Below are 24,669 nucleotides of genomic sequence, written 5' to 3' on the forward strand. Positions count from 1 at the left end.
GATTGACGTGATTGTTATCTGTAATTATGGGAGGGTAATCTAATTTTCCCCAATCATAAAAAAAAAACTTATTCTCAATACCCCTTCTTTATTCTCAATATCCCTCCTTTAATTATTGTGATTATCTAAATAATGAATCCAACGTGGCGAAGTCATCTCCTTTAAAGATTTGGAGAAAAAAAGTAGACAAGCTGGCGTCGAATCCCACGTTGTCCGTAGGGACCACCTTACTATTCCCTTAATTTAATGGGACACGTCATCTCAAAACCACTAACGGCCGACACAAGACAGTAGATCGGAGTAGGGACTACTCTTTTGGTAAAAAAAAATAATTTTACTTTCAACCGGCAGATGAAATGAATATGAGCCATCGATAAGTTAACCAAAGTCATTGAGGGGGGTAAAAAAAAAAAAAAAAAAAGATGGCTAGTTAGGTAGTCCACGTTTCGTCAACCGTGGATCTCAAATGAATTATACACTATAGTTTAGTTCTCTTTTAAAAAAAGGAATCAAAATCAGCACCACGTCAGACTTTGTAGTCATCTCAAGATGAACGGTAGAGATTAACTCTACGTGTACCAATAAGACATTTAATAAATAATAAATCCCTACAGATTAGATCTACGGTAGCCAGCTCAGCACACGCGCCAACTTTACTAGCCTATGCAGATTACGACACGTGTACGGTGACGTGTGTATAAGCCTTTGGCGCTTCCCTTCCTCTCTGCACCGAACTCTGGTTCTAGAGAGAGAAACCTGTCTGCGACTCTGAGAGTGAGAGAGAGAGAGAGACAAGGTAACTTCAAATTCGATTTCTTTTTTTTTTCTTCTTATTGAAGCAATTCGAATTATTTCTAATTGTCTCGAAACTGCTTGTATGATTTTTTTTGGATTCGTAGCGTCAGTGAATTATTCAGAATTTTTTTGTTTTAAAAGCTGAGTTTCCTAGAAAATTGAGGTAGATTTATTGTGTATTTTCTAGTAAAATTGAGAAACTCGAATTTGAATTCTTAGTAACTCGGATCTCACTCTCACTCTCTCTCTTGCATTTTTTTAATCTGTTTCGTTTTGATGTCGGAGATCTAAGTGAAATTGAACTCTGTTCCTCTAGATGTTGTGTTTTTTTTCTGACATGAATGACTGAAAGATCTTATGTTTCGTTTTTAAGTTACTGTGTCAGTGTCGGAATCGAGCAATGGGAAGCAACGAAGAAGGAAAGACCACACAGTCTGACAAGCCAGCACAAGTACAAGCTCCTCCTCCTCCTCCTGTAAGTAATGGAAGCTGATTGGTTTGGTCACTAGATCTGTTGTCTGAGAATGTTCTTCTTTTTTTTTCCTTTTTTACAGGAGCAAAGCAATGTTCATGTGTATCATCATGATTGGGCTGCTATGCAGGTGTGTGATTTACTGATTTTGCTAATTGCTACCCCCGTCTGTTTTTGTTCTGCATATATATATGATTTAGCTTTTTAATGATTTTGTAGGCGTACTATGGACCAAGAGTAGCCATAACTCCTCAGTATTACAACTCAAATGGTCATGCTCCTCCTTATATCTGGGGCTCTCCTTCGGTACCATTTTTTCTTTAATACCTTCAAAGGTTTTTCTTGTGTTATTTTGAGTATGGCTTTTCTTCAATACTCTATTATTCCAGCCAATGATGGCTCCTTATGGAACACCATACCCACCGTTTTGTCCTCCTGGTGGAGTCTATGCTCATCCTGCTCTTCAAATGGTAACCAATCCCTTCTTCATTTGCAAATGTCCAAATCTTCTATGAATAGACCTTGTTTTTTGAATAATGGTCTTACATTCCTATCAGGGTACACAACCACAAGGTGCTGTTTCTCAAGCAACACCTGTTGTAAGTCTTTATCTCTCATGATTTTTTTTTCTTCTTCTTCTGTGTGAATGGTTGCTAAACGATTTGAGAATGTTTTTTGCAGGTTGCAACTCCGTTGAACTTGGAAGCTCATCCAGCTAACTCATCTGGAAACACGGATCAGGGGTTCATGAAAAAGTTGAAAGAATTTGATGGACTTGCAATGTCTATAAGCAATAACAAAACTGGGAGTGCTGAACATAGCAGTGAACCTAAGAATTCTCAGAGGTTTTTCAAGAAACTTGTGTCATTCATTACATTTTCATTCTTAGATAGAATCTAACAGTATTTTTTTTTTTTTATATCATTAGTTCTGAGAATGATGATTCCAGCAATGGTAGTGATGGGAATGCAACTGGGGTATGGACTCCTTTGAACTAGTTTTTAATTTACTAATCTCTTCTTTTTTTTTTTTGCTTCTTTATTTAATACATGTATTTTCTTACCACAGGGAGAACAGTCTAGGAAGAAAAGAAGCCGGGAAGGATCACCAAACAACGGTATAAAAAAGAAACCACAACCACAGTAGTTGTGTGCTTCAATGTTTATAACTATATAAAGCTGATTGGTACTAACTAAGTCTTTCTTGTTCTTGGTAGATGGGAAACCTTCATCTCAAATTGTTCCTCTTCTTAGAGATGAAAATGAGAAACAGGCAGTGACTATGGGGACTCCTGTTATGCCCACAGTTTTGGATTTCCCACAGCCACGCCATGGTGCGCCTCATGAAGTCTGGGTATAGTTGCTTATATCATCATTCTTTCACTTATACATGTGTTTGAAATTGTGAGCTGTTGTAGTAACCCAGGTGTGTTAATCTGCAGAACGAAAAAGAGGTTAAACGAGAGAAGAGAAAACAGTCAAACCGAGAATCTGCTAGAAGGTCAAGACTGAGGAAGCAGGTAATAACGCTGGTAGCTAATAGAATTATATAAGTTGTAATGACTAAATGTGTTGTGTTGTGTTGAATAGGCTGAAACTGAAGAACTGTCCGTCAAGGTTGATGCACTAGTTGCAGAGAACATGACTCTGAGGTCCAAACTAGGCCAACTAAACGATGAGTCTGAGAAACTACGGTTGGAGAACCAAGCTTTATTGGTAACAGTCTACTAACTCATCACATCACACATTTTTAAATACATTAATGAGTGTGTTTGTCATTATTAACATATTAATATTCCCTATATAGGATCAACTGAAAGCGCAAGCAACTGGGAAAACAGAGAACCTAATATCTGGAGTTGATAAGAACAACAACTCTGTATCAGGTAGTAGTAGTAGTAGTAAGAATGCGGAACAGCAACTCTTAAACGTAAGTCTAAGAACCGATTCTGTCGCGGCTAGCTGAAAGGAAAAAACCCACTTCATCTCTTCTAATGGATTCTGATTGTAACTTAAAAAGATTTTTTTTTCTTCTTAGATTTATAGCTCTATGCATGGTGAACAGAAACTGATGTAATATCCTTGCGCAGAAGAGACTCAGAGTGTGATCTGATCTGCGACCACTTGATTGGTGATGTTTGATTAGGCTTAGTTATATTATACAAGCAAATGGATTGAGGTAAGGGGAGACCTATTTTGATGGTCTCTCTGCTTCATGATCGTTTGTGTATTGAAACACTCTTTTTGTGTGTTTTGTTTTTGACATTTACGTGTTGTTGCAAGACTTGTCCAACAGGGAACGAATCTTCAAAATGAACACACTATTATCATTTTCTTAACCATAAACCCTTCTCTCTTGTCTGTAAATCTGTTTCTTTGAAATGTAGTCTTGCATGTTTATGACTTGACTTGAGAAGATATGATTCGATACATAAAACACTTGGAGAGTAGCTAGCATACATCATGAATCTTATCTTACAAGATACAAGAGAAATGCAGAATTATTCAACTAATACACGAGTAACCAATAAGAGAGTCATAACAATGATGATAACTTTGCCACAAGACCCAACCAAAACCTGCAAACACAAGCTCCAGCAGCAAACAGGTTTGAATGTTTTTGATAAAGGTTGGCCTCTTGACTTATTATAATTCAGAAGAAAACTCAATCTATAAATAGAAAGAACGAAAAAGAAAACAAAAGGTTTGGCTAATGAATGACCTATAGCCTTTTATCCCTTCCAAGGATGCTGAAAGGAGACTGAAATAAAAAGCCCCTAAAACTTCTCTTCTGTCTCTCCTCTGGCTACAAAAATAGAAGTGTGCTGCTCCCTCTCTCTTCTCGAATACATCATCATCAAATGGACTCAGTCTGATATCTTAAACTCCACTCCTAAAACGTCTTTCACCATCTCATATGTCACAAACGCAATCGCAATCGATGGTACAACCTATACCAACACGACAATGTTTAGTCTATAAGAAAATAGAAAGAGAATGGGTTCTGTTATATGAAACAAACCTTCACTGAGTTGGGGACCAAACCCTTGTACAATGCTCCAAAGCCTTCATGACGAACTGTCTTCCTAAATGCATCAACCATACCGTTGTATTCAAGCTTGCTTCTCCCCTCGCCTGTAACGACAGAGGAAGCATCTTTCCACCCCACCATTTGCATTCTCCTACGAATCACATCGAGTGGATAAGCAATTGTTTGACCAACCGTTCCAGCTATGGCACCACAAGAGAGTCTTGTTATGATGGTCAGCTCGTTGTTCTCCACCAGTCCGAAAGGATTGTCTTTGACTAGCCAGTCCTTTAGAGACTCATACACGGCAAAGTTCAATCCCACATATGGAACCTGCATAGTATCAGAAGAGTCTCATGATATGGCTAAACTTGTAGTGAATAATATGTTAAGACTGATGAAAAAGAAACGAGACTTACAACTCCAATCACTGATGGAAGCCAACCACGGTACAAGGCCCGTGGACCTTCCTCTCGCAGGACAGTTGACAAAGCATGGGCAATTCCTCTATATTGATAAGGAGAGTTTGCCGTCTGTGCACATATCCACGTTTGCAGAGTTAACAAAGATGGCAAATAAGGCTCCAGCAAATTACAAAGCTTGGGGTGGTACAAAAAGGGTTACCTGGACAGTTAGCCTTCCACGAACCATATCCATCGGGTATGTAGCAGACATGGCTATTATTCCAGCAGTTGCACCAGCTCCAAGCCGTAAAACAGGAGTCAGTTGTGCATTTTCTGTAGAAGCGGAAAAACAAGAAGACTAAGTGATAGGTAATAATATCATTCAATAACGAACAAGAAAGAATCTAATGGTGAAATGAACTTACCATTTCCTGGCTGCTGACGGTACAAGTACAGTATACCCCTAACAGAGAGAGACAGGGAGAGCACAGATTAGACAGAAGTATAAAGTCAGTAGAATCAAGAGACCAAAGAAGATCTTACTTGGAAGCCTGCTCATAGCTGAAAAATTTCACAGCCGAGTTAGGAACAATACGAGCACAGTTGGTGCCGTTTCCTTTGAACAGACCACGAAGTCCCTCGGTTCTCCAAATATACTTCAACCCTTGGACCGTCCCACTATACTTTATGTTATGTGGGTTTTGGACCTGCGTATTGACAAGGAACAGGTCAAGTCTCCAATAATCACTAACATGCTCCGATACAAAAGAAAACAATAAACGAAACCTGAAGCAATATCTTCATCCTTTCCAGAGGTGCAACTGCAGTTCGTGACCTAATAAATAAAAAAAAAACACGCAATCTCCGTTCAGATATTAACCCAAAGAAAACAAAAAGCGTGCATTGAAAGTAACACAAAGACTGAAAAGATAAAGTGACTAAACACTTTCATTTCAAGTAAAGACTGACACTTTCTACTCATTTACCTTTTATTAACCATCCGTACATAAACCTCTATCTATATATGACTGCTACAACAACGAATTCGAATTCAAGGAAGATAAAAAAAAAAAAAAAGGTAAGTGACTGATCGATCTACTGCACTTAATGTCAACAACCAGATTCAAATATCAATAAAGTTTTGATTTTTATGAGAGCCCATGAACAATCATACTCAATCCATAAGAGAAATGAAGAGAGAGAAAACGAAACTCACACTCCACCAGCGACGCCACCGGCGAAGAGAGACTTGCAGATGCTGAGGACAGCATAGCCCGGAGCTTTGACTCCTTCCCTCGCTTCCTCCGCCAGGTTCACGATCGTCGAAACAGCTGCCGATTCGCTCCTCTTCACATCCTCTGATGCCATCTAATCGCAATCACTCCACTACGATTACGATCTCAGAAGATTTCTTCTCAACCAAAAAAACCCAATACAGAAATCTCCGATTAGGATTTCAATCAACGAGAAGAGAGATCAAAGAACGTCTCTCGAATCAAATCTACCGGCGGCGATTATAAAACGCCTAGAGACAACAACAACAACCTACTGATTAAGCCCCGAGTGATGACGACGACGCCGTTTTAAAGTCAGCCTTTTCTTTCTAACATTTGCAAATCAAACCCTTGACTAACCTACGTTTTCTAAAAACAGCCCTTCTACTATCAAGAGAACGTTAAACACACTTCTGAACTTAACAAACATAAATGGATATACACCACAATTGGTATGTATTTCGAAATTATTCGCATGAGGGTTGTACTGCAAAGTTTTAATCAGATGATGAGCTTTTACTGCAAAAAACAAATAATCAGATTAGGAGTTGATTTTGCAATTTTCGTACTTGAAGAGTTATATGCATAAAAATAAAAATATTAGTATAAGGACTAGTTTGCAACGTTTTATCCTACGCTTATCACTTATCGCGTAAGATATACTCTTTTCATATATGTGCGCCACGTGAAGATGGTGTTACTGTTTAATTCGGCTAGTCCCACTAAATGATCGGACAAAAGTTAAGGTTTTAAACCACATAAAATTTTGTGGACTCATTAAAATCAAAAATATAATTTCTTATTTAAATACTCACAACACGTACTCCACATACTTTAAGATTCGTTCGGTTGTAATGACAAAAGTTAGTTTATTTATTTGTTTTATGAACAAATAGTGAGTCTTATAACTATTTTTACGAGCATTTTCTTCATTTAAGTCTAGCAACTAGGCCCTATATTTTCCCAAGGTGATATCATGCAAGTATCAAAACACTGAATTACAATTGTGTCTTGTTTTTTATTTTGGCTTTTCATAGTTTGGAGGGGACATAGAATACCCAAAAATGACAACACCACCTCATTATTAGCACCAAAAATCCACATCGAGTTCTTATGTTTGGTTTATGTATTAGTATTATTTTCGTTTTGAAAAAAATATATAAATGTTGATGTATGTGTATTTAGACATAGATGTGTGTATAAAAAAGGGAATGTAGGACCACAACGGGTAAAGAATCAAATACCGAAAGCCGTGTAGGTTATTATTCTATGCAAAAAGTCTTCAGATCACACATCAAAAAGCTCACATACAGTGATAACCACTACTTAAATTGTCCAGTTATAATGGGCCTGTTATGGACCCAAACAAATCGAGCCACTTATCAAGTAGATAATGAACTCCGGGCCGGTCTCTAGGCCGAGACAACTCGTATTTTGATGAATTTCTGCCCATTAACTCTTTTGCTTATAAATTGCTGGTACCTTCGAGTACGAAAATTGCTTGTCATTAGTCTAGGCCCGGGCATAATATCCGTAACCCGAAATCCAAACCGAACCCGAACCAAAAAATCCAATCCGTATCCGGTCCAAAATATAAAAAATATCCGAATGAATCTTGTAAGGTAGTACAAAACATATCCGAACCCGAAGCGTTATTAACCGAACCCGAACGGGTAACCCGAAAAATCCAAAAAAAAATCCGATGAAACCGATCCGAATGTCCAAAATAATATACAATATAATTATATGAAAGATGAATATATACTTCAAATATTCAATTTCATATTTATTTTGATATGTTATCGAACAATAAGTATTTAAAATTTAAATAACTACCTTAAATACTTAATTATATATAAATAAATATATATTTCTTATGTTTTACTTTTAAATTTTAGATTTTATTTCGGGTATATCTGAACCTATCCGATATAATCCGAATCCGAATGATATATGATTACTTTATGGGTTCTATGATGTGATACAAAACCGACCCGAACCTGATGTGTTATATCCGAACCCGACCCGTACTTGTAAATTTACTAGAATGGGACCTAGAATGTGTTATAAAAGAGAACCGAAATCCAAAAAACCCGATCCGAATGCCAACGGATATCCGAACGTCCAAGTCTACATTAGTCAACGTTTAAGTCTACCAAATTGCATTTAGTTATCTTCTAATTTGTCAAATCGTATTTCTGTGTATGTATGTACATAATATAAGGCAAGTGGAGTCAGATCTTTAATGATCGTAGAGAAAATGAAGAATATACAGCTGTAGCTTTTATCACGACAAAATTATAGTCAGAGTGCGACCTATAGTGTAGAGTGTAGCATCCAATTTATTTCTCCTTTTGTACAAATGGTAGGCTACAATAAAGGGCCTTTTTACAAATTGTAGGCTCTTTATAGAGTTTGAACAAACAAAAAATTGTAGGCAACAATAGAACGACTTTTTACATATTTTAAATCAAACGCTTGCAATCATAAGAAGTCATATGATCCAGGTTGTTGAAAAAATAAAACTGAAACATTTTTCTTCTTTTTTTTTGGTACGGTCACATGAAAAGTAAGATAGCATTCAATTTTAAGGTTTTTTTTCAAGTTGCTACATATATAAAAGTTTATGGCATGAATGTTTTTCTTTTAAGTTGGCCAATATTCTTTTTCTTTTTTTTTTTGACCAATAAGTTGGCCAATATTCGAAATCCATTATACAACATGTGGATAAAGAAAATATATTGCTGATATTAGTTTACTGAACGACCCAGACATTAATTATAATTATACTGTATATTCTGAGATTCAGGCTAATGTTTTGAACATGAAACTACCTGTAAATATATAAAGGAAATTTCGTTTATCCGTTCCTACTAAAATGAATGAATATTCATTGTAGTTCACTTATCTGGAAACGTTTTGAACATGAAACCACCGGTAAATGTAAATGAAATTTCGTTCATATGTTCCTACTAAAATGAATGAATATTCTTTGTAGTTCACTTCTATGGAATTTTGTGATAAAATGTATTAATGAATATTCTTTGTAGTTCACTTCTATGGAATTTTGTGATAAAATGTATTTAACTACTTGTCGATAAACAATCATATTCACATTTTATTTTAAAAAAAAACTATAATAATTTTATTGTACATATGGTCGTGGTCTGCTTATCTATTGGGGTCAACGAGACCTAGTCAATCCTCTCGACTCAACCTCCATCCATACTCTGCCTTCCACGCGCTTACGTACGGACGCGCCCCATCAAAAGTAAAATTTTCCACAAAACTTAAAAGAAGGCTATCAAATCAAAAACTATCACAAGTTTGATTTTTAATGCTTCATCATCTTCTTCCTCCTCCCTTATTTTTCTTCAAATCTTATCATCCATTATTTTTCCTTTTATAGATTCCCCGGAAACAGAAGTAAAAATGCGAGAAAAATAATCATTTTTTTAATCAAAACATTACAGCTCAAGTTTGGTAGTAAGCAAGCAGACATTTACTTCTTAACAACAACAAAAAACAAAACTCTCTGGTGGCGTCAAAGAGATTATCTAAAGGCTTTGGTCTATTGATTAACCGGAGATCATCAGAATCCGTCTTCAAGGTTCGTTTGATTCTTCAATTTTGGTACTGATGATAAGCTCGATAGTTGCTTCTTGCTGCCCATCAACTCAAAATCGAATCTTTTCGATCTGAGATTTTCGAATTTTATCTATTTGATATATTGCAGTTGAAATCACGAAGCAAAACCCTTAAAAAAAAAAAGTAGTCTTGATGAGGTCACGAGATGATGATGCACACGAAGCAGATGGTAGTAGATCAGATGCTGGCTCTTCAAGAACCGACGAAGAAAAGCACTCGCGACTTGGGTCTCAAAGATCTGGCAAAAGCCAAGACCTTTCTGACCCAAACTACGCTTCAGACACTTCCTCTAAGAACACAACCACCACCAACACTATTGAGTACACTGAACAAGAACGTGCTGAGCTTCTTAGAAGGCTAGACTCAATAAAAGACCACCTCCTTCGTGGTGGTGGTAGTGTAGTTAACGAGAATCAGCAATCCCTCAGACCTTCTTATTACTACCAACATCCTTATCCAGAACCTTATCCTTACCCTGGACCAGTTCATGGTTATCATCAAGACCCTTATAGAAGACCGCCTCCAGTTCCTTACCCTAACCAGATGGCTCCTCCTCGTCCGTATCCTGGAACTCATTACGTTGACATTGGTGCTGATATAGTCGACCAGGGTACATACTTTCCAGCTACACCTAGTAGATACAGTGACATGCCTCCCTACAGCCCTGTTTCTTCTCACCAGAGACTCTACAACAACAGTCCGAGTTTCCCTTCTTCCGTGACCTCTTCAGATCCTCGAGGTGGTGGTGGTGGTGGTGGTTACGCTAGGTGGCCTAGTGATCTTGACTCTGAGATGGGCGGTGGTGGTGCTTTCCCTCGTGGGTATGTTAAGAAAGCTGTTTCTGTTAGCGATGACGCTCGTCTTTGCCATCCTCTCGCTGGTGGTGCTCCTTTTATAGCGTGTCATAGCTGCTTTGAGCTGTTGTGTTTGCCTAAGAGGAAGCTTTTGGCTCAGGAGAGGCTGCATAAGCTGCAATGCGGTGCTTGCTCTGAAGTTATCAGTTTCAGGATCGTCGAGAAGAAACTCGTCTTCTCTTCTGGTAATGAGGGAGGAGCAACAGAGTCTGTCTATGTAGAGGTTGAAGATAGAAGCACAACGAACACAGTGGTGGCAGTGGAAGAACAGTCTTCTGTTGATTTCAGCAACTCAGGCAGTGATTTTCCACGTAAAGATGAAGAAGAAGAAGAACCTATAAGGAATCACCAGAACACAACAAAAAGCATCCGGTCTGAATCTCAGCTCTCAGATGATGTAGAAAGATTGAGCATTTCCAGTGAAAGTCTACAACAGAAGGAGGTCAAATCGGTTCGTAGACGAGCTAAAGGCTCAAAAGCTTCACAACCAGCTGCTGCTCCGGAGAGTGCAAGTCTCCTTGAACTTTTCGAATACTCTAACGTAAACCGAGCTGCGCTCGCTTACGGGATGGCAGAGTTGGGTTATAACAAGCCTGATAAGCAAGAGTTTTTCACGAAACAAGACTCGGTAAAGCCTGAATCGTTAGCTACGGAGACGGAGGTTTCTTACAACGGATACTCTAACACAGAGATCTCTGAAGACTCAAACGGAAGAGAAGACAGCAACAACAGTAACAATAGACCAAGAAGTAGAAAAGGTAGCGAGTCTGGCTCCACGGAGGTGACAACGAGGTCCTCTACTGATGATCAAGGGAAGTTATTAGAGGTTTGGGTTAATGGACATCTTATACCTGAAGAGCGAGTTAGCACTGCTGAGAAGTTAGCTGGACCTGTCCAAGCTGGAAAGTACTGGTAATGATGCCATCAACTTCAACCTTTTTATTTTATTTTTGAATACCAAGAGGTTCGGGCCAAAGCCCGTAATCGCCGAGGCCCAAAATAATATTAGTTTCGTCCCAACGGTCACTCGAACTGGGAACCTCTGAGATCATTGTGTTTTTCGGTTTCTGATTTATTGGTCTATGATTCAGGTATGACTACAGAGCTGGGTTTTGGGGTGTAATGGGCAAACCTTGTCTCGGTATAATACCTGTAAGTCACTTCAGATTATTTCTCTTGAGTTGGTTATTGAAAACAGTAATCATCAGATTGATGAGTTTGCATGTTGTTTGTTGGTGCAGCCATTTATTGAGGAGTTTAGCCATCATCCAATGCCGGATAACTGCGGTGCAGGGAACACAGAAGTAAAAGTGAATGGGAGAGAGCTTCACAAGAGAGACTTGGAGTTACTAGCCGGTCGTGGTCTTCCTAGAGACAAGAACCGTTCTTACATTCTTGATATATCAGGAAGAATCCTTGATGGAGAGTCAGGGGAAGAGCTTAAAAGCCTTGGCAAATTAGCCCCAACGTAAGCCAATAATTACACTAGATACATAAGTGTATTTTTTAAGTTTGAAAGTGTTGGAGTTCAAAGATTGTGAGATTGTGTTTAATTGTTTTGGTAACTTGTGAAACAGGGTTGATAAGGTGAAGCATGGGTTTGGTATGAGAGTTCCAAGATCATTAGCTTCATGAAAAGCCCCCACAAGTAACAACAACACAACCAAAATGGTTCTGTTTCTGCCCCCTCTCGTCTTTCATATTATTGATTTGTCTTTTTTTTCCCTAAATGTAAAGCGTGCTTTTTTACTCATGACATTGGTTAGGTGTTTTTTTTTTTTTTTACTTATACGAACCGGGTTATGTCGGTTTAAGGTTTGTTGTTTGTAATATTTCTTCTTTCTTTTTCATGTTCCAAGCAGACCAAACCGTTTTGTGATTCTTGGTCGATGTTGGTTATAGATTGTGTGTAATGAGATTGTGTGTTTGCCTACAACTTTTAATATGTTTTTAATTAATGGCAAAACGGCCTATAACTACATTTACATGTTCTGTCTTTTATGTGTCAAATGGACTTCTAACGCCGCAGGTGTTTAGAGGAAAACGCAAATGATACATTTATAGTGTTTAGTTAATGGTTAATCGTAATGACTTTTCTGTAGGCTTATGGACTAGTTTTTCACGTTTCTGAAATAGCTCTTACTACCTAACAACTAACAACAGACTGTAGATTCCATGGGCCCAATATCGATATAAAACAAGATAGAGAAACTGATCTGACTGGCCTCGTGGTCCGTTCGTTCTTTTTTTCATGTATTATTATTTCCTACGGAAACAGAAAAAGAACAAAATGATACCAAACTTGTGACGACCATGATAAAAACAGGGGAGATATAAACTGAGCTACTGTCCACAAAGTATCCTGCAAATATCACATTGAAAAATCGAAGTTATAGGTTTCTTTATATCTCTACAAATATTTAAACAAAATTATAATTTTCTTAAGCCTTTTTTCAAAAAAAAAATAAAAATAATTATAATTTTCTTTTCAAATAAAGGTTTACAATTAAAAAGGAGGAGAAAGAAACAGATTGCATTTCTCATTTTTAATCATAAAATCAGAAACAAGTATTCAATATAATTCAAAAAATAATTACGAATATAGTCTAACAAAAAAATCATTAGACCCCCAAGCCCAAATTATCAAAACGAGTGTTGATTGCTAAGTTCCAAGCTCCATGAAAAGGTTGATATTGTTGGAGCGAAATGCAGTGGAGATAAGATAACACCAACCAGATATGAGATAAGAGGCGTGAGGACCAAAAAGCAATGCACGTCCTTCTCATTATAATAAAAAATCTCTAACTTATTCCTAAAATCCGAATAAAATAAACAACAGGACAATAAAGACCATTTAGAATCTAAAATTTTATTTCTTATACAACTCTCGAATCTCTTCCAAGTTCTAACTTCTAACCATAATTTAACATCCTTTCCGATTTTGTTAAAATGTGACAGGACAGTATAAATGACAAGATTAATACTCACAACAATGCTAATCAAGGACGACTAAAAATGTGCTGATAAGAAATAAACTAAATAAAGACTGAAATGGCAAAACAGTAAATAAGAGTGTCGAACTAGAAATATCTTTCATCCTCTTTTATCTCCAACCAAATCATCTCACTCGCCACAGTGATTATAAAAGCATTCATTCAGTAGTACCTTCACCAAACCATCAAACACACACTCTCAGTCTCTCTTCCCTTCTTCAATGGAACAACAATTAACATTAGTGTTGTTGGCTACCCCCAAAGGCGCCAACTTTGACGAACAAACCCTACACGGCGCCTCCTCCTCCTCCGCTCGCTCCACCACCTCCTCCTTCACTCGAACCTTCCTCAAATTCTCCGTCTACTTCTCCCTCGTCGCTCTCGCTTACTACTTCATCATCTCCAGCTTCACCGTCCCTCCTCCAATCTTCATCGCCCTTGATTCGCCGCCGGAATCTCCTTCCGGCAACTGTAAAATTCTCGTTCCCCAAGCTTTACCCTCCAATTGTTAGATTTGGTTTTAATTATTTTCTTCCAACTTAAAACTAATTAGTGGATTGGCCCTGAGCTTTTATATATTACTTAATGTCCTTTAGAATTTCCGATGTGGTATATATATCTCTAATACCTTCCAAGCTGGTGATTAGTGGATTGGTTCTAATCTTTATATATTACTTAATATCTTTTAGAATTTCTGATGTGAGATATATATCCTTAATACCCTTCATCGAGATGATGGTTCTTAACGGCCAGAAATTTCGGAACTTTAGTACATTTATACTCGGTCGACCGAGTTTAACACAACCTTTATACCCGGTTGGAAAGGTAATCACGACCTTTATATCCGGTCAGAAAGTTTAATTTTAATTTTAATTAAGAGGTTAGGGTATTTAAGATCTATGTTCTGATACCATGTTAGATTCTAGTTTAATTATAGGTTTCCAGATGATTAGTGGATTAGTCCTAACCTTTTATATATTACTTAATGTGCCTTAGAATTCCCGATACACATGGGATATATATCCCTAATACAATTGGGTTTCAAGAATTAGGGTTGATGTTTCTAAATTTATCGAAAAGGATTCAACTTTAGTGTTCACCATGTGTTTGATCAAATGCCTCTGTGTGATTCTCATTTGAAGTTTCTAAATTTATCGGAAAGGATTCAACTTTAGTGTTCACCATGTGTTTGATCAAATGCCTCTCTTGTGTGTGTGTGCAGTTTCGTCGCCAAAGTGTGATCTTTTCACTGGGGATTGGATACCTGATCCGTCGGGTCCTCTCTACACCAATCACTCATGTCCTCACATTCAGGATTTTCAAAACTGTATGTTAAACGGACGCCCTGATGTCAACTATCTCTTCTGGAGATGGAAGCCTCGTGGCTGTGACCTCCCTAGGTTCAGTTCATCTCAGTTTCTCGACAGAGTCAGGAACAAATGGTGGGCTTTCATTGGTGATTCCATCGCTCGTAACCATGTCCAGTCTCTCATCTGCATCCTCTCTCAGGTACACTTAATTACTCCCTCAGTTACACAATAACAGATTTTTAGACTTTTACACACATACTAAAAAAAATATCCATTATGTGTAAATTAAATACAACTTCCTATAGATATAAACAAATAATTTTAATAAAAATTTCTTGAATTTAACAATAAAATTTAATTTGTTAAATATGCATAGAAAACTTAAAATTTTGTGAAATATTTTTTTTCAAATTTTCTATTTTTGTGAAATGGAGGGATATTAGCAGTTGAACGATTCCTTAGGCTGCAAGAAACTGAGGACTTAGTGGTTTATCGGTTTAGGTAGAAGAAGTGGTGGAGATTTACCACGATAAGGAGTTCAGATCCAAGATTTGGAGATTCCCTTCTCACAACTTCACTCTCTCTGTCATCTGGTCTCCTTTCCTTCTCAAATCCGAAACACTTGGCACCAGCTCTGATATCCAGCTTTACCTCGACCAGCTCGACCACAAATGGACTCACCAGTACTCGAACTTCGACTACGTTGTCATCTCCGGAGGCAAATGGTTCCTCAAAGCAACGATATTCCACGAAAGCAACACAGTCACAGGCTGCCATTACTGCCACGGTAAATACAACCTAACAGACTTGGGATACGATTACTCCTACCGCAAAACCCTGAAGCTAGTTCGAAACTTCGTCCGTGACTCAACGCACAAACCCTTGGTTCTGTTCCGGACCACAACACCTGACCATTTCGAAACCGCAGAGTGGAACGCTGGTGGGTACTGCAACAGGACGATGCCCTTTAAAGAAGACGAGGCGAAGTTGAAAACCGTTGATGCTGTGATGCGTGATGTTGAGCTTGATGTGTTTCAGAATTTTGGAGAAGGCTCGACCAACTTTAGACTGTTGGACACGACAGGGATGTCTTTTCTCCGACCAGACGGGCACCCGGGACCGTACAGGCATCCACATCCTTTTGCTGGAGGGAAGGTTAAGAGCAGTGTTCAGAATGATTGTCTGCATTGGTGCTTACCCGGTCCGATTGATTCATGGAATGATGTTATGGTGGAGACCATACTTAACCGGTAACGGTTTAGATGCCGGGGATCAAATGTTCGCTGGACTGTTAAATGTACAACGGTGTTGTTTGTGGTTACTTCCGGTTTATAATTCCCACTTGTTCGTGTATATGCTATTTGTATATTTTTTTCAATCTTTGTAATGGTCTTAATCACTCTTAAACGAATAATAATAATGTACCTATGTTATAAATGATTTTTATTTTTTCAGAAAGACTAACCAACCATATAGAGTTACATCTATTGGGCCTTTTCATTTTCTAAGGCTAATGGCAATACAAAAACACCGTGCCGTTTTACGACATAAGCTGACACAGTCTAGCCCGTTCTTAGGCACGTGTTGGAATCCTTATTCGCAGACGCAGTCGTCACGATACGCCATACGACGAAGACGAACATTTGGTTGTTTCAGCATCTTTTGGCATATATTAACAAACAATGCATAATTTTAAACATTGTTTAACTCGCTCAAATAAATAAATAAAATATATAATGTCTATGTACGAAATTATTTTATTGATACGACAGCTTGGTAGACTCGGTTTTTTTAAGTTGGTGCATTCAAACCCAAGTTTCATGAAGTCGTAAACGGATACTCAGAACCAAAGCATTTAGGATAAGCTATGGAGTATTATTTTTTATTGTCACAAACTTTCATTTACTAATCAACCTCAAACAGTTGACACAAGTTCTTTAAATGGCTTTTAGCAATCGAATATGCCATGAATGTTTATTGAATAAATATATAAATGAATGTGTTGGAAGCATATAATTGCATAGTTTGGCAAAATGCATTTTTGATCTCTTACTAGGAATTTTGTTCCGTGACGTTTGTTTTCTAATTCCACAATGGTTTTTGTATTATGAAATATGTTTAGACATACTATCAAATGGAGTAGGCAAACAAATGGGTGGACGCAAGAGTTAATCAAATTGTATTCATCAGGAGATAGTTTAGGTCACATCAAAATTCAAACATAACACTGGTAGAATATAATCCTCTGTTAAGGGGGGTTATAACTCTTAACCCAATTCCTCTTAGTAAAGAAAAATGATGTATTCTGTTACAAAAATTGATGTATTTATATATGCAACCTAAAGTCAAACTTTATTTTGAGAAAGTGGAAGGGGAAATTGTTAAATTCAAATATTTCAACCATCTGTCACTCTTCTTTTATCCGATTATAATTCTAGCCTGGCAAATAGATGATATTCATCATAACTTGCTGATGCACACGTCGAATTGACAAAGATATATACAAATATATAAAGATTATCATCTCCACAAAAAAATGATTTAATAGGCTTTTTTGTTGATTGTGATTTGGCGGGACATATTCAAATTAATAAATCATTACAATAACCATGGGCGCTTTGAGATAATTCCCACTTTCACCTTTTTCACTCAAACATATGCTAAAAGTCTAATCTATCGATGAATGATTATATGCTTTTTTCTCGTCGCCATGATGTCCCAAAATATTTGAAGATGTGAGTTTTTATTTTTGAATGTATAGAATAAATGTTTGATAAAGAGGAGAAATTGCTATGAAATACAATAATAACGAAGAAAAACGAGCGATGGATATCCTCGTGGAAGACATAAAAAATCATTGCACAAGCATTACGTTTGCATGGCATCACATATCACACGTGCGCCCAAGACATTTCACACGCGCACATATTTTTGACCCACAAATCACAAAAGGCTGGTCCTCACTGAATTTTTCAACAATTTCACAACCCCTCCCAATAATTGAACAGACAATATTATATCATTAATAGTTTGAGACACGTATAAACTCAGTCACTTTTACATAAAATTATGAAAAAAATCAAAATAAATAGTATTTTATATATATGCCAATTGCCAACTACCTGCAACTACTCAAACATACAGGAAAATACAAATTTCTGAAATCTCCTTCCCTAAATAATCAAATAATTTAGTAAAGTAGATCGTGGCTACAACAACAAACATTGTAGAAACGCTAAATTTTTTTTTAAAAAATGCCAAAAAATTATATATACAAGAACATCTTATCCACAATCTCTTCGAGATTCTTTATTTATTAAACCAATTAAAAAATTATCAGAAAATAAAAAACTACATATACATGAAAACTTACAATTTGTGAAATCTCCTTTTCTCTTAAAAAAAATCAAATAATCTACCATAGTAGATAATGGCCACACCAAAAAACATTCTACAAACGCTAATAAATTTTTTTCAAAAAAAGGCTAAAACTAAAATAATAAATACCACAAAATCTATTTTCCCCTGTTAATATGACACACACATGCATTCTCTATATAAAGCCATTACTCAACACCTCATCAATTACAAAAAAAGAGAGAAAAAAGTTTAGTAATCATAAAACTTTCAAAAGAAAACAAAAGTTTTGCATATCAATGGAGGAATCAAAAGCGCCTCACGTTGCGATCATACCGAGTCCAGGAATGGGTCACCTCATCCCACTCGTCCAGTTCGCTAAACAACTCGTTCAACGCCACGGCTTCTCCGTAACCTTCATCGTCGTCGGCGAAGGTCCACCGTCAAAAGCTCAAAGAACCGTTCTCGACTCCCTCCCTTCTTCCTTCTCCTCCGTCTTCCTCCCTCCCGCCGACCTCACCGACCTCCCTCCGACGGCTCGCATCGAGACTCGCATCTCCCTCACCGTGAGCCGTTCCAACCCCGAGCTCCGGCGAGTCTTCGAGACGTTCGCGGCGGAGGGGCGTTTGCCGACGGTGCTCGTCGTCGATCTTTTCGGTACGGCCGCTTTCGACGTAGCCGTGGAGTTCCACGTGTCGCCTTATATTTTCTTCCCATTAACGGCCAACGTCTTGTCGTTTTTTCTCCATTTCCCGAAACTCGCCGAAACGATGTCGTGTGACTTTGGTGAGTTAACCGAACCGGTTAAGTTCCCCGGGTGTGTACCGTTGTCTGGAAAAGATGTTCTTGACCCGGCTCAAGATCGGAAAAATGACGCGTACAAATGGCTTCTCCACAACACCAAGAGGTACAAAGAAGCGGAAGGGATTCTTGTGAATTCGTTTGTCGAGCTAGAGCCAAATGCTATCAAGGCCTTGCAAGAACCGGGTCTTGATAAACCACCGGTTTACCCAATCGGACCGTTGGTTAACATTGGTCAGCAAGAGGGTAGTAACGGGGTGGAAAAGGCCGAGTGTTTGAAGTGGTTGGATAAACAACCGCTCGGTTCGGTTTTGTATGTTTCATTTGGGAGTGGTGGTGCACTCACGCTTGAGCAGCAAAATGAGCTTGCTCTTGGTCTTGCAGACAGCGAGCAACGGTTCCTTTGGGTCATACGTAGTCCGAGTCAAGTTGCTGATGCTTCGTTTTTCAATTCACATAGCGAATCCGACCCGTTAAGCTATTTACCACCCGGTTTCTTGGAACGGACCAACGGCAGAGGCTTTATGATCCCTTCATGGGCTCCACAAGCCCAAATTCTAGCTCATTCGTCTACAGGAGGGTTTTTGACTCATTGTGGATGGAACTCGACTCTAGAGAGTATAGTAAGCGGTGTTCCGCTCATTGCATGGCCATTATACGCCGAGCAGAAGATGAATGCGGTTTCGTTGGCCGAAGATATTCGTGTTGCGATTAGAGCTCGTGCGGGGGACGATGGGGTGGTGAGAAGAGAAGAGGTGGTTAGAGTGGTTAAGGGATTAATGGAAGGTGAAGAAGGTAAATGCGTGAGGAATAAGATGAAAGAAATGAAGGAAGGAGCTAGTAGGGTGTTGAGTGATGATGGGTCCTCTACAAAGGCACTTAGTCTTGTTGCGTTAAAGTGGAAAGACCACCAAAAAGGGTTAGTGCAAAATGGCAAGCACTGAATATGAAATTATTTATCAATTTATGTATACGTATGTGTCTCGTCGTATGTGTTATGTGCAGTTGTGTGTTGTCTATGCATGTTTATAATTTTTTTTGCTGCTTTTGTGTCATCAACTACTTTTTCCTTAATGATGTTAGCTTTTGATTTATTGGTAAGTAAGCTTTAGATGCATGGTGCAGTTAAGACCTGCTACAAGGCCTGGGCGTTCGGGTACCCGTTGGCGTTCGGGTCAGGTTTTTCGGATTTCGATTCTTTTTTATAACACTTCCTAGGTCTCATTCTAGTAAATTTACAAGTACGGGTCGGGTTCGGATATAACATATCGGGTTCGGGTCGGTTTTATATCACATCATAGAACCCATAAAGTAACCATATATCATTCGAATTCGGATTATATCGGATCGGTTCGGATATACCTGAAATAAAATCTAAAATTTAAAAGTAAAACATAAGAAATATATACTTATCTATATATAATTAAGTATTTAAAGTAGTTATTTAAATTTTAAATACTTATTGTTAGATATCATATCAAAATAAATATGAAATTGAATATTTGAAGTATATATTCATGTTTCAATTAATTATATTGTATATTAGTTTGGACATTCGGAACGGTTTCTTCAGATATCTTTTCGGAATTTTTGGTTTTTTCGGTTTTTCGGGTTACCCGTTCGGGTTCGGTTAATAGCACTTCGGGTTCGGATATGTTTTGTACCACCTTACAAGATCTATTCGGGTATTTTTTTACATTTCGGACCGGGTACGGATCGGATTTTTCGGTTCGGGTTTGGTTCGGATTTCGGATTATGGATTTTATGCCCAGGCCTACCCGCTACAATGCTACAAATGGTCCAATTAATACTTTCTCATTTTCAAAGTAATTGATATTTACTACGTTGTGCTGAGTTAGTCATTTAGCGCAAAAAACTTATATACATTGTGTTCCATGTTAGCTTCCCGTTGAAATGAATGTTTTAGACCTTGTTACACCAAATTGATATTATATTTTTTGGGGGGTTTTAAATTAGATAATATTTTCAAATGTCAATACAAATTAATTATCTTTATGTTTTAAAACCATTTATATTATGCATTATGTTTAACTGTTTACTAATAGTATTTAACTAAATAAACATATACTATTTCAGAATGGAGATAATAATATTTAAGAAAAATATATACTATAATTCAAGATATAAATTTTGTTAGAGTCCATTTGTCTGAATTTGTAGCAGGCGTTTTGTTTGAATTTGTAGTAGGCGTTTTGGTTGAATTTGGAAGCGGATGGTTTAATGACACGATTGAACTTTTGTTATTCACTATGGTAACCGTGATTTGTGACAAATGGTTTGAACTTTGAAGTGATTCTTCAAATACCCGTTTGTTTCAGTTGTAACACATGTTTAAATCTCGTCACTCATCATATATCAGTCAGACATCGATTTCAGATCATTTTGTTTGCGTATTAATCTGTAACGTTTTCTGTTTAGTGGTAACTGGTAAACGACGAAAATCAATGGGAGGAAAAAGACCTCACAAATGGACGAAGAAGAAATAAATGTGTGTGTGTGTGTGTGGAGTAGGTGAAATAGCGTTTAATCGCCACAACGCAAAGAACATGAGTGGGACCTGAAGACAGCATGTCGTTTTATGACTTGTAAAACGTTGAAGTAGGTGGTTATTTGCGATTTTCCAATGTGTTTTAACTGTGTTAGAAATACACATTACATTTATTTTCCTTCTAGAATGCTTTTTGACCGATTCGTATCTGCTGCATCAGACTTTATCTTAAGAAGCGGGGACAATAGCTAATGTTCAGTTTGGGCATACACAACTGACTAAACTCTCGCCTTATTTACTAGAAGAAGCCTAGTTCCATTTTATTTCTCTTTTAGGAAGGCCCAGATATCCTTAGTCCATATACAATGGTTTATAGAGACGGTTGAATTACTCGTAGTCCCACGGGGCCAGACTTTTAAATAAACATTTACCATCCAAACAAGAAAATACCTTAAGAACAAACATAATCCTACACTTAGGGGCCCAAAAACCTATCAACCCAAACAACATTTCACGTAAGCTTATACGTGAATTGTAATGTTCAAGAGCAAAATTTTACAAAATATACTAACTCTTATCCCATAGACAAAGATATATTATTTGGTCAACCCATGAAACATTAAAAATACAAACACTCACTTCACGTACTTTTTGCTTCCTTTCTTCAAACGTCCAACACAAAATAATTAACTGACAACTGTTTTGCTAATTCAAATAGTGTCCTATATAAACAAAAACGATTTCACTAGATATGAATTAAATTCACCACTTTTGTATAAAAATAGCCTCAGAGTTCTACAAACTCACAAGCAACAAACTAAAATCCTCCTGTTGTCCTTTACAATAACTTTCTTGCACATTACTTTTTCAAAAAAAACACACACACACATTTAAACAATCATTGCTTCTAAATCCTAACCAAACACACAAACAATAATAACTTACAAAAATAGATGTTATAAGGAGCGAGTTGACCATACGAAGACTATTCGATTAAAATTATCACACTGCCAACCAAATATACATACGAAAACACTTACAAAAAAGTTTATATCTTAAAAAAAACATATATGATATTCCGCGCGTAGCGCGGACCGACCATAGTGAATGTATTCGAGAATCAGTATACAAAGTTTAAAGACCTCAAATGTATGTAGACATCTTTGCGTCTGTTGGTGAGATCAAGTCTACCTTCAATGACCATGAGCAACAACTCAGTGGATCATGGTTAACCTCCGGATCGACATGTACAATCTTTTCTTCATTAACACTGATTTGTTTACATGTTACAATGTTTTTTTTTAAATACCTGCATCCCAGGTTTAACTCTTCAACAAGTACAAAACTTCTACTGCAGCGAGAGAATTAATATGTCCAACAATAGCGTTCATAAAAATCTTCTTCACAGTTTACTGTCTTTTACAGTAAAGCTTTCAAGTTTCACAGTTGAATTTCTATCATAAGTCCACATTCTGTGTTATTAAACAGTTCACTGAAAACCAATAACTATATGATGTGCTATAACAAAATTAATTAGCTCTTTTCGTCCATATTTACTAAGTAAGGCGGCATATCTGGTCATCGGTGTTTGTGGGGTTTCACTTATATCACTGCAAGCAAGTTTTGACAGCTGGGGACTCCCACCGCGAACACCTCCTGCAGCTCTACACACTGACGATTGCTCATTCTCTTTAAGCTGGTTAGACTTCATTGACCTGAGGCTCAACTCTGTTTCAGATAAACCCTCTTGGCTCCAACACGGTAATGTTGAAGCTGCGAAAAGTTTCTGCCTGATCTCAGTTATTGTCTTCAAGGAATCCATCTTCAAGCTCAATCCTCTTTCAGTCTGGGTGAAGCTATAAATGTTAGGATCAGAAGGATATACTCTAATCCTTGGTGCAATCTTTGGAGGTTTTCCAAAATGTTCAAGCATAGCACACCATCAAAGTTCAACTCCAACAAGAGCAAATACCAAGAAATTTATGTCAGTAAGTTGGAGTCTATCAAAGCTTGGAGATTGTAGTCCCTTAGCACTTTTCTTAATAAAGGCTAGCCAAACTTCCTCATGCCGGGGCCATGAGAGACCACTTTTCACCATCCTCCACTTCGTAGGAGTGACAACTTCCACCAAAATCCCTCTTCGTGAGAAAGACTCTTTCTTTGGCTATGTAGTCAATGATCATTGTCGATTTCCTTACCGTTTGTTGCCTTATGTGATGGTTCGTTTGGGACCGGAAGGCACAACGATACTCATTTCGATGAGCATCGAGGTTATGGATCATTCAACGTCACAATATACGGTGACTATTCCCGTTGAAGAACTTGAAGGACGATGTAATATCTCTTGGAGCTTACTTGTATGTGGCACCTTTGAACTTTCTTTTGACTTGTTATCAAGCTTGTCAAAGCTTGTGTCTCTATCTTTCTCTTGCCTTGTATTGAATATATCCAGTAGGATCGCACATCTACTTTCAGATGTTGCTTATATCTTTGTAGTTGGCTAAGTTTTATGAATGAAATATGTTGTGTTTCAAAAAAAAAGGTGGCATCTCCTCATGAAATCTATCTAACTCCAAACGTCCTTGACACATTTTTACTACACAAGGAAAAAAAATTAACAACAAAGTTAAAGAAAAAGCTAAAGAAACAACCATCAATCTAACATAATCATCTAATTTATGGAAAATAAAATTCTATGCGACATGATTCGCTCGTAATTACACTTCTACATAATGGCTCCCTTTACCTTACACCCCAAGCAAGAAGATATCATAAAGACCCCGCTTCCCACAGTGTCGTGCAAAGGCCCAAACAATAATTCATGTCAATAACAAAAGAACTCCCACTTAATTTTATAATGGTAGAATAAATCAAAACTCCACACACAAAATTCAGAGGCGAAAGAAATTCAGTAGCATCGGTTATAGGAAAAAAAAAGTTCGTTATTCAATCACATTATTAACTTTTGTTTCCAAAATATACGCCAGTAAAGCACAATCACAAAACAAACTCCCACCATAACAGAAATATATAAAAAAATATTTGATATACATCTCAATAACTCCGGCATGATTTACTCTCACATAATATAACATGTCACCTATAAATTGACCAACACATTCGACCTTAATAACAAACCCAAGAAAAAAAATCACAATGTCCCATCTTCTCTGGCTCTTTCTATACTTGAAATATTGAATACACTTGAATGGAAAACAGATAAAA

The 24,669-nt window shown here is 37.4% G+C and overlaps 5 protein-coding genes across 10 annotated transcripts; 4 read left to right on the forward strand and 1 right to left on the reverse strand.

Moving 5' to 3' along the window:
* Positions 1–692: 692 nt before the first annotated feature.
* On the forward strand, positions 693–3,531 carry LOC106318428 (G-box-binding factor 2). 6 transcript variants are annotated; one of them, XM_013756397.1, is made up of 13 exons: positions 693–796; positions 1,169–1,270; positions 1,350–1,397; positions 1,487–1,573; positions 1,657–1,737; positions 1,825–1,866; positions 1,949–2,112; positions 2,196–2,244; positions 2,336–2,384; positions 2,484–2,620; positions 2,709–2,786; positions 2,857–2,982; positions 3,074–3,531. In XM_013756397.1, exons 2-13 carry the CDS (start codon positions 1,196–1,198, stop codon positions 3,230–3,232), a joined length of 1,095 nt encoding a protein of 364 aa, XP_013611851.1. In that variant the 5' UTR covers positions 693–796; positions 1,169–1,195; the 3' UTR covers positions 3,233–3,531. The 6 variants fall into 6 exon arrangements, with proteins under 6 accessions (XP_013611851.1, XP_013611854.1, XP_013611856.1 ...); XM_013756400.1 differs by having other exon boundaries at positions 1,169–1,267; XM_013756402.1 differs by having other exon boundaries at positions 1,169–1,246.
* A 144-nt stretch (positions 3,532–3,675) lies between these two features.
* Positions 3,676–6,262, reverse strand: LOC106318429 (mitochondrial adenine nucleotide transporter ADNT1). Its single transcript, XM_013756403.1, has 8 exons — positions 5,915–6,262; positions 5,485–5,533; positions 5,242–5,405; positions 5,124–5,161; positions 4,919–5,031; positions 4,714–4,827; positions 4,289–4,627; positions 3,676–4,217 (listed from the first exon to the last, which is right to left on the reverse strand). The coding sequence occupies exons 1-8, from the start codon at positions 6,064–6,066 to the stop codon at positions 4,134–4,136; spliced, it is 1,053 nt and encodes a 350-aa protein (XP_013611857.1). The 5' UTR covers positions 6,067–6,262; the 3' UTR covers positions 3,676–4,133.
* A 3,011-nt stretch (positions 6,263–9,273) lies between these two features.
* LOC106318508 lies at positions 9,274–12,411 on the forward strand. The gene is made up of 5 exons (XM_013756519.1): positions 9,274–9,582; positions 9,709–11,386; positions 11,566–11,626; positions 11,716–11,942; positions 12,052–12,411. The coding sequence occupies exons 2-5, from the start codon at positions 9,753–9,755 to the stop codon at positions 12,107–12,109; spliced, it is 1,980 nt and encodes a 659-aa protein (XP_013611973.1). The 5' UTR covers positions 9,274–9,582; positions 9,709–9,752; the 3' UTR covers positions 12,110–12,411.
* A 1,203-nt stretch (positions 12,412–13,614) lies between these two features.
* On the forward strand, positions 13,615–16,201 carry LOC106318612 (protein trichome birefringence-like 26). The gene is made up of 3 exons (XM_013756660.1): positions 13,615–13,938; positions 14,690–14,976; positions 15,279–16,201. The coding sequence occupies exons 1-3, from the start codon at positions 13,689–13,691 to the stop codon at positions 16,029–16,031; spliced, it is 1,290 nt and encodes a 429-aa protein (XP_013612114.1). The 5' UTR covers positions 13,615–13,688; the 3' UTR covers positions 16,032–16,201.
* Positions 16,202–18,350: 2,149 nt separating this feature from the next.
* On the forward strand, positions 18,351–21,580 carry LOC106319293 (UDP-glycosyltransferase 72B1). Its single transcript, XM_013757581.1, has 2 exons — positions 18,351–19,854; positions 21,375–21,580. The coding sequence occupies exons 1-2, from the start codon at positions 18,434–18,436 to the stop codon at positions 21,385–21,387; spliced, it is 1,434 nt and encodes a 477-aa protein (XP_013613035.1). The 5' UTR covers positions 18,351–18,433; the 3' UTR covers positions 21,388–21,580.
* The last annotated feature ends 3,089 nt before the right edge of the window (positions 21,581–24,669 follow it).

The sequence above is a fragment of the Brassica oleracea genome, chromosome C9 (genome assembly GCF_000695525.1).
Source record: "Brassica oleracea var. oleracea cultivar TO1000 chromosome C9, BOL, whole genome shotgun sequence".
Lineage (NCBI taxonomy): Eukaryota > Viridiplantae > Streptophyta > Magnoliopsida > Brassicales > Brassicaceae > Brassica > Brassica oleracea.

Coding starts and splice junctions, on each gene's coding strand:
- LOC106318508 (XM_013756519.1), top strand. CDS start 9,753: ATGAGGTCACGAGATGATGATGCACACGAAGCAGATGGTAGTAGATCA. Junction 11,627..11,715: donor CTTGTCTCGGTATAATACCT/GTAAGTCACTTC, acceptor TTGTTGGTGCAG/CCATTTATTGAGGAGTTTAG. Junction 11,943..12,051: donor CTTGGCAAATTAGCCCCAAC/GTAAGCCAATAA, acceptor CTTGTGAAACAG/GGTTGATAAGGTGAAGCATG.
- LOC106318428 (XM_013756397.1), top strand. CDS start 1,196: ATGGGAAGCAACGAAGAAGGAAAGACCACACAGTCTGACAAGCCAGCA. Junction 2,245..2,335: donor GTGATGGGAATGCAACTGGG/GTATGGACTCCT, acceptor TTCTTACCACAG/GGAGAACAGTCTAGGAAGAA. Junction 2,621..2,708: donor GTGCGCCTCATGAAGTCTGG/GTATAGTTGCTT, acceptor GTTAATCTGCAG/AACGAAAAAGAGGTTAAACG.
- LOC106319293 (XM_013757581.1), top strand. CDS start 18,434: ATGGAGGAATCAAAAGCGCCTCACGTTGCGATCATACCGAGTCCAGGA.
- LOC106318429 (XM_013756403.1), bottom strand. CDS start 6,066: ATGGCATCAGAGGATGTGAAGAGGAGCGAATCGGCAGCTGTTTCGACG. Junction 5,406..5,484: donor GGATGAAGATATTGCTTCAG/GTTTCGTTTATT, acceptor GTCAATACGCAG/GTCCAAAACCCACATAACAT. Junction 5,032..5,123: donor CCGTCAGCAGCCAGGAAATG/GTAAGTTCATTT, acceptor CCGCTTCTACAG/AAAATGCACAACTGACTCCT.
- LOC106318612 (XM_013756660.1), top strand. CDS start 13,689: ATGGAACAACAATTAACATTAGTGTTGTTGGCTACCCCCAAAGGCGCC. Junction 13,939..14,689: donor GGAATCTCCTTCCGGCAACT/GTAAAATTCTCG, acceptor GTGTGTGTGCAG/TTTCGTCGCCAAAGTGTGAT. Junction 14,977..15,278: donor TCATCTGCATCCTCTCTCAG/GTACACTTAATT, acceptor TTATCGGTTTAG/GTAGAAGAAGTGGTGGAGAT.